An 8,927-nucleotide genomic window follows, 5' to 3' on the forward strand; every position below is an offset into this window, starting at 1 on the left:
GCATCCTAGGCTCTCAGGGGAAAAGGTCATATGTCACTTCTGACCTTCTTCACAAAGTTACGGAAACCTAGATAAGCTCCAAGAACATCCCATCCCAGCATCAATCAATCTGAAAAGAGGAGGTAAGATATTTGAAGGATATTTATTTGTGAAAAGCTAAGAGATAGATCCATAGCAACTGAGTGCACAGATTAAATTATAAGACTTCAGCAGCCATTTATTAAACATTAAAACTAATATGGCAATGTATCAAAAATCTAGATTTTAATCTAAAATACTACAAGCTAATATTGCAATTAATATATACATTTGCCTACTCTTACATAATTTTATTTTTTTCTATATATACAAGTTTTGCAACTTTTAAAAAATTGTGAGTTACCAATTATATACTGGTTCTAAGAAAGTATCTGCTAACTACAGTGATCACCAAAGGAGAAAAAAATATCCAAAGTGACCCAAATAGAATATTATACCATAAAAAAAAAAAGATTTCTCTGAAAATTTGGAAGTAAAAAGATCCAGGAAAAAACAGTTGATATAAAGCCTGCTTAACTATTTTAAGTCATTGTTTTTAAAAAATTTTTTAAATGTTTTTATTTATTTTTGAGACAGAGAGAGACAAAGCATGAGCAGGGGAGGGGCAGAGAGAGGGGGAGACACAGAATCTGAAGCAGGCTCCAGGCTCTGAGCTGTCAGCACAGAGCCTTGATGCGGGGCTTGAACTTACAGACTGTGAGATCACGACCTGAGCTGAAGTCAGATGCCCAGCTGACTGAGCCACCCCAGGCACCCCAATTTTAAGTCATTTCTAAAGCATGCTCCTTACTATTACCTGAGACTCTTTGCCACTCTTCTGCTTTTCCTGCTCCTGCCAGCCCCCAAACCTCACATGATCTCTCCACCCTCTCCCAGAATGCTGAGTGTTGTCTGGGAACATCGCAGGACCATACAGATTGGCGTCTTTACAGATTTACTGTATAAATGATCATCGACTCGAACGCTTTTTCAGAAGTGATTTCCCCCGGCTCTTCCTCACTGCCTAAAAAATACTATCTCCTCCATCTCCACACCTAGACTGGGTCTTCTGGTGAAATCAAGGAGGAATGGAGCGTGCCTTGGTACAGAAAAATGAGAGGGTGTATTTAGTCAATAACAAATAGTGAAATGAGAACAAGCTAAATATGTTACAGCAAAACAGAGTACACTTCTCATGTTGAAAGTTACTCTAGTGTTCAGTAAACTTTTATACATCGATCCTATTAATTTTATTCAGTAGTCTTTATTTTTTTGGATCTATGCACTATAGAAAGATTTTTTTCAGTTATCACAAGTATAAATATGGTATCAACTGAATTAGCATGCAAATAGCATTTCTATAAATCAAAATATATTTTATTTATACTAAGCAAGCTTCTGTAAAGCAAATAAACTTTTAAGGTTAAATTTTCATTATATATACTCACAATATGTCTTATTTGCAGGTATTTTATGAATAAAATTAAAACAGTAGGAATCTTGTGGTAATTTGCCAATATTTGCCTTGAATCAAAACATAATCCATATCTCCCACTACTTTTATAGATATTGTAATAAGAAGTAACATCTTTTTCTTAATTTGGGAGGATAGAACTCATTTCTATAATGACAGTCAGTATCCCTCAAACATAAGATTCAGAACTCGAATCACTTGTTCATTATGTAGCATAAGCTCATTATTAAAAACCCTCAAGATGTTTAAAATGGAAAAAAATTGCATTATTGATACCCAATTTGGCTTTTCATGAGGTTTGGTTTGATATAAATGTCTATGTTTAAATTTTGATAATGTTAAATAGGGTTTTTTAACCACAGGACATATATAGAAGTTGTTTGTAAGAGCTATTAACAGAAATGAATATTAGGCTGCCAAACTTTCCAAATTTCTCCCTGCAGGTGTTACATGGGCCGATTCTATTTTTTGGTTGTTCTTTAACTGTGATACAGCACTTGGGCAGATACTAGGTGCCCTACTGGATCTTTTTATTATTTGACTTGGGCAGGCCATCAACTACAAAACAGAAAAGGAAAAGCAACTGAAATACACAACAGTTGTAACCAAAAGTTAAATACTTGCTGAATCCTGGATATTTCATGTGTTACCAAATAGGTACAAAAAGTTACAAAGAAAAGGAAACAAAGATGTAAAAGGGACCCAGAAAAACTAATGTAAAACTAACATTGGTCAAGTATTTAACTTTCACGTGCAAGGAGCAAGATTATTATAGCAGAGTATGGAATAAAAGTTTTACATAATTCAAACATACCTTAAAGTATATATTATAAAATATTAATTTATTTTTCAATGTTTATTTTGTGAGAGAGAGAATGTGCACGCATGCCCTCTCACAAGTGGGGGAGGAGAGAGAGGAAGAGAGAGAATACCAAGCAAGCTCCATGCTGTTAGCACAGAGCCTGACGCAGGGCTCGATCTCATGAGCAGAACTGTGAGATCGTGACCTGAGCCAAAATCAAGAGTTGGACACTTAACCAACTGAGCCACCCAGGAGCCCCAATATTAATTTACTTTAAATTCAATAAATATCTGCTGATTATGGTGAAGCTTTTTCTGAATATATTTTTCCTCTAAGAAACTTACTGTTACTGAAAAGGGGGGAAATCTGAGACTATATGCCTAGAGTTTCTTTATCTCCACCTTCGCTCTGCCCTCAGATGTTAACAAATCATTCCTTTAAATGTTTAAATCACATACCATTAAGCATCATTTTATAAACCACTAGAATTAACCCTAATTTTCTTGGCCTATCAACCCAAACAGAAAAAAAATCATATTTTAAACCAATACTTTAAATAATATTCAGAGCCTATTCCATTAATCCAATATCTGCAAAAAAAAATCACAAAACCATAAACTTTAATATTATAACCTTCCAACCTAAATTCCAAACTAAAAAGTTATACACAAATCAAGCTAATTATTTTTTTTTTGTTTCCACTCTACATTATGCTCTTTTCCTCCCAACTACTATTTAATATTTTCAATACTAAAACATTACTTAAGAGTGCTTCAATGCCTATAGGGAAACTTAGTTATGTGTTTGCATGTCCTAATAATGGATGTGACTCACTGTTATAACTGTTATGTTACCGAAAACCTGTGAAAAAATTGCTAAGGTAGTCTACTATTATTTAAAGGAACTTCACAAGGAATTCCAAGTAAAATGCCCTCGTAAAATGCATATAAATATAACAATATTTTTATACTCAAATTTTCCATGTCATTTTTTCTTAAGATAGGACATATCAATAATGTGATATCTATCTTTCCAAATTTTGCCCTAAGGTTGTATTTAAGTGCAGCTCTTTTATTTTATTACTTATTCAAAAACTAAAATGTTAAAAAGAAAACTAATACTGTTCAGTGCTTGCCTTTTGCTCATTTTTTTAAGTGACCAAATTCAAAAGTCTTCATGCATACCATAGAGATTTGCAATAGAGCATGGGTTGTGCTGCATGATTTCACACAAAGCCATACAAACAGGATAGGTGTTTTGGAGATTAACCATTCAGGCTAATACTGTTCCTCCCCACAGCCCCCACAGAAAATATTACTCAATAAGCCACAGACAATAGTTAAGTGCAGTGGTTAAAAGCTGTGAAAGTTAATTACCTTTCCTGAACCTGTTAAGCAGCAATAAATTAATAATGTAAAGCCCAGTACCTGGCATATACTAACTGCTCAATAAATGTTTAGCTCTTATGATTATTCACACTAATTCAATACCAATTCCTGCTTCATCTGCTTCCTAAATACAGAATCTCCCCCTTATGTTCCACATCTTCAAAATCACCCCACTCAGTAACATATGCTGGAGATACTGGAAAACCTCCCACCTTGAAAATTTTTAAGAGACTTTTCCAGATCTAAAATACTAAGGCGACTAAATATTTAGATATGGAAAAGTGGGTCTTTATCTGAATAATGTTTTGATGAAATGCTCAAACCTGTGAATGTTTATGATATGTATCAATATACTGATCTATCATTTCCATAGCATTTAGCAAATCAATAACCTGTAACTTCTTTATTAATGAATATTTGCTAGACTGACACATACCTTTAAGACATGAGTCATCTTTCCAGAGTTGGGGAAACTGATGGAAAGATGGCTAAATGATTCAGCATGCTGCAGCAAAATGAGCTGGTCATGAATTTATAATTTCCACTCCTGTTAGGTGCCCTGGCCCTGGTGGCCTCTTCCATCCTGCACTGCACATATAACACATGATACCATAATCAACAAATTTTGTTAGAAACTCCTCCAGGAAAGGGGTAATGGTGTTTTCCCCTCAGACAAGCTTCTAGAAGCAAAATTATTCAGTTCTGTGACACAACAGCTTCACAAGCCTGGATGACCCTCACAATGTCCAGCTGTATGCTTCATCAAGCTGTGCTCATACAGATAATAGGACTAAAGTCAATTCTAACACTGGTGCCATTTTCTCCGCTGCACAAGGCAGACACTGGGGAAGGCCTGAAGCAAAAGAAACTCAGAAAATGGGCAAAGGAAGCTAGATAGGAAATGGGTATGGCTATAGTTGTGTCTATTATGCCAGCACTGACCTTTATCAACAAACATCGTAACAGAGCAGTTCCTAAGCAGGTCAACGAGACTGAACAGCTAGAGCTGAATCAGCTAGAGGACATGTGCTGATGGAGCCTTACCTATAAAGAGTCTCAACACCTAAACCCAGTGAGTGCCTTTTTCTAAGTCCCTGTTTGTCTTTCAATAACTAAGTATTTACAGCGTTAATCATGTGAAAATTTTATATCAGATTCTAAACTGGATTAAAGCTGTTTTCCATCAAATAACAAATATAAAAAGAAAGCATTATGAATGAAACGTTTTCATGTAAAAGTGCACCATCACAAATGCTGGAAAAAGCACATCCATTTTGTGACCACAGCAGTCATTCTGACCAGCAGCTTCCGAGAATGGGACAAAGAAGTGTGCCAGGATGTGTAAAATGAAATCTCCATGATCTCTGAAGTTCAATTTCCTCATTCAATAGCTTGAATTTATTTCAGTTTGGTGTGGTTATGTACAACACACACTCACTCACACTCACACAAAACCTCAGCAGCCACAGTGAAAGAGATGACACTTTTAAAATGTATTTAGAAAACTAGGGTGATAAATGTGACCTTTTATAATTTCATCTTTTTCTTTTTTGGGGGTGGGGGAGGGTTATGACTGTTCAACCCCTGATTTCCTATAACCTGGATAAAGGAGTGGTGTGTGGAGAAAGAAAAGAAAAGAAAAGAAAAGAAAAGAAAAGAAAAGAAAAGAAAAGAAAAGAAAAGAAAAGAAAAGAAAAAAGAAAAGAGGTGAAAAGTGCCTAATCCAGAATGTGCAATTTCTCAGTATTTCATAGTATTAATACATACAAGTATTTGTTTTTTTTTCTCCACCAAGACCTTGGAGGTCAACAGGAGAAAAAAAATGGCTCAAACACAAGGTTTCAGGGTTGCCCCAAAGCAACACCTCCACCTCTGGAGATTTGGAGCTCAGCTGGGAGTTCTGAAAGCCGCAGCATTACAGACTGCGAGCCCAGGCCGCACGCCGGCATCCAGGGCGCCTCTGCCATGCGCATGTCCCGCTTATATAAAAAGATGCTTACAGTCCAGGTGCTTTTTCTTGGGGCCCATCACTTCATGAGTGGTGGCTTTGCAGACCGCTCTCGCAACAGCGGAGCCTGTCACGCTGTATTGAGCGGCGGCGATCCGATCCGTGAGCGTTTGGCCCGACATCTTCTCCGGCCAAGTCTATCGCCTCCTCTTCTGCGGGAAAGAAGGGGAGATGGTCCTGCTTGAAACCCGCAGACCCTACCCTCCGAGCAGCCCGGCCCTGCCTCCTCCAGCCGCACGGCGGCTCCCTTCTCCTCCGTCCCCGCCCTGGTACCACCTCTAGGAGCTAGCAAAGCGCTAAGCCCCTCTCTTGCGACGCGATCTAAGGGTCTTGAACCAGAGTAGGTCTGTCACGGAGCCCCCTCCGGTTCCAGCCTCGTAACACCGTCCCCATCCCACTCCCCGTGCCTCCCACCTCACCCCTCCGGCGCCCCCCTCCCCCCCAATCAGCACTTCGCCTGCAACCTGATCCCCGCGTGTCCGACCAGCTCCGGCGTGCGTCGGGGTTATTCCCTCGGCACCGCGCCCACCGTGTGCCCACCTCTCGCTTGCCCGCCGCAGCGTTTCTTCCCAGTAGCCCGCAGGCTCCGGGGTCTGAATCGGATACCCAAGCCCTGGCCGTTTCCCTCCTCCTCCTCCTCCTCGCGCTGCTGCAGCAGTGGGCTCGTCCTCCTTCGGGCGCGGTGGAGATTATCCTAGCATTGCGCCATATTATGCCCTCTCCTCCCTTTCCTTCCTCACCGCCGCCTCCAAAGGCCCGCCGAGGCCCTACGCCCGGGTCCCCTCCCCTCGCCCCCAAATCCCCGCCGCAGGGGCCGCCCGGGGGCTCTGCGGAGGCGCCGGAGTCTCTCGGCGCCTCGCCCTTCCTGGCAGTGGAGCAGAGACGGGCTGACAGCCCAGCCCAGCCCCCCGCCCGCAATCGAGCGCGCCACGGAGCTGTCACCCAGTCGCTGCCCTTCTCCGCGCCCCAGGATTATCCTCTCAGGATCCGCGCGCTGCCCTGGCGCGGAGGAGGGGGCCGAGCAGGGGCCGCGGGTACTCACCCCGCCCCGGGAGCGGCGCCTCCCGCCGCAGGATAAGCGGAGCCCGGGCCGCCGAGGGAAGCCGCGCCGGGTGGGTGTGTGCGGCCGCGCGCGGAGCCGGTGCCCCGGGGCGCGATGCCTCCTGCCCTAGCCCGGCCCCCCGCCCTCCACTCCGCGGTCCCTGCGCCCGCCGCCCGTGGCCCCAGAAGCCTGTACCCGCCCGCCGCCGCCGCCTCCTCCGCCGGCGCTGCCGCGTCTCTCTAGCGATCCGCGCCGCGTTCCCATCCCCGCCCCCACCTCAGCTGTGGCTGCTCCAACGAGTCAGGTGACGACGGCGGACTAACCCGGGCGAGCTCTCCGCGGAGCTCCTCGCGGCCCCCTCCCAGCTACTCACACACGCCGCGCCCCCCCCCCGCACCCCCGAGACGGCCGGCTTACAGGCAAGGGGGCGCCGCGCGCGAGCATCCCCGGCCGGCGCGAGACAAGAAGAAGGAGGCGGGATGGCTGGGAGGCCGACACCCACCAGCCAACCACCCTCCGCGAGGCGCCCAGCAGCCCCTCCGCCTGCTAGACCCGCACCCGGCACGCACTGCGTGCGCGCGCACCGCGCACACCTGCGCGGCTACTGCGGGATTCGCGGAGGGCGGCGGGGGCGTTGGAGCAGCCCTGCCAGTGGGCTTCTCGAGTGCTGCCGTGAAGGCCAAGGTTCGGGCGTCGTCGCGCGCTGCCTGGCAGAGCCCAGCCCTTTCTCCTCTACATTCTGTCTCTGACACGCCCGCCTGTCCAAGGCTGCCTTGGCCCAGAAGGGCAGGGCGATTTAAATGTCAGATTCTGCAGGCACACGGTGCCCGTTGTCTGTGCCTCCTTAACTCCTTGGAGCTCCTCTACTTTTTTCAGTTACGTTTGGGAGCTGGGGTGGGCAGGTAATTCTAGCCATTTTGGTCTTAAACGGCTACTGAGGTCTGCTGCAAGTGCGAATACTGAACAAAACCAGCAGTCAAGGCCCAGATTATATCCACAGTAATTAATTGGTTGTGTAAGGAAAACTCTTTGTATCCTTAAAAAGTAACATCTGCCAATTAAATACAGTGTTTGAAGGTCTTAAGTATATTTGAATTGCATACAAGAATTTCTAAACAGGGTTTTGGGCTGGGTTAATAGTATCACGTGTTCACGTTTTCCAAGATTGTTATTTATTGTAATCTTAAAAAAAAAACAAAACAAAACCTTTTACACTCTCAAAGTAGAATCAAGATCGGAACTTAAGTTGTGAATTTTTTTGATGTTTTTTTCTGGCTACAGGTGGCCACTATTGGGCCTTAAGGCCTTAAAATGTCTACCTATAGATAGCAAGTTTCTGTTGTGTACTCCTGTTACCTGGCACAGTGTTCACTATGAAGTCATGATTTCATAGCTGTTGGGACTGATTCTAGCATTAGATAGAAGCCTGATGGGTAAAGAAAGATACCCTAAGACCACCATTCTTGAGTTTCAGATACCAGTCTTACCATATGATCTGCCAATACAACACCTAGATGTTTGTCCAAGAGAAATAAAAACACATTTCATTTTAGAAACATGTACCCAAATTTTGTAGTAGCTTTATAGAATGGCTCCACATTGAAAGAAACCCAAATGCTATTGTACTGGCAAATAGGTAAACAAAATGTGGTCTGTTCACACAATGGAATGCTATTAAGCAATAATAAAGAACAAACTAACAACGTGGTTGAAAATACATTATGTTAAATCAAAGAAGCCCAAACCCCAAATGCTATTTGCTGTGATTCCATATATATGACATTCCAAAAAGGAAAAACTATAGAGACAGAAAGCATATCAGATGGCAGGAGTGGGGGAAAGAATGACCACAAAGAGATAGCAGGTAACTTTTTGGAGGGATGGAAATGCTCTATATCATAAATTGTGATGATGGCTACACAACTTCTTGTATTTCTCTTAAGTGCATCAATTTATACACTTAAAATTGATGAATTTTATTATATGTAAATTATACCTCAATAAATCTGATGAAAGGAACTGGAGTGATGATATTAATATACAAAGTAGGCTTCAGAGTAAGAAATATTAGTACAGATAAAGAGGCACATTTAATAATGATAAAAATTCATCAGGCATATGTAATAATCCTACACATTTATATACCTAGGAGCAGAGCTTAAAAATAAGGTAAAACAAAAAACTAAGACCTTTAA

The 8,927-nt window shown here is 42.9% G+C and overlaps 1 protein-coding gene across 20 annotated transcripts in view; it reads right to left on the reverse strand.

Moving 5' to 3' along the window:
* The window catches only part of SNAP91 (synaptosome associated protein 91), a 146,068-nt gene extending 138,762 nt beyond the window's left edge, over nucleotides 1-7,306 (reverse strand). For 17 of the 20 annotated variants that reach the window (XM_045057803.1, XM_045057800.1, XM_045057792.1 and 14 more), the window contains exons 1-2: nucleotides 7,150-7,306; nucleotides 5,683-5,842 (exon numbers count right to left, since the gene is read on the reverse strand). In XM_045057803.1, coding sequence (XP_044913738.1) covers nucleotides 5,683-5,812 — 130 coding nt within the window. In that variant the 5' untranslated portion in view covers nucleotides 5,813-5,842; nucleotides 7,150-7,306. Of the gene's footprint in view, nucleotides 1-5,682; nucleotides 5,843-6,230; nucleotides 6,358-6,732; nucleotides 6,884-6,927; nucleotides 6,950-7,149 lie in introns of those variants that run through there. The other 3 variants (XM_045057787.1, XM_045057785.1, XM_045057786.1) reach the window with 3 other exon arrangements.
* Nucleotides 7,307-8,927: the final 1,621 nt, after the last annotated feature.

This window comes from Felis catus, chromosome B2 (genome assembly GCF_018350175.1).
Source record: "Felis catus isolate Fca126 chromosome B2, F.catus_Fca126_mat1.0, whole genome shotgun sequence".
Taxonomy (NCBI): Eukaryota; Metazoa; Chordata; class Mammalia; order Carnivora; family Felidae; genus Felis; species Felis catus.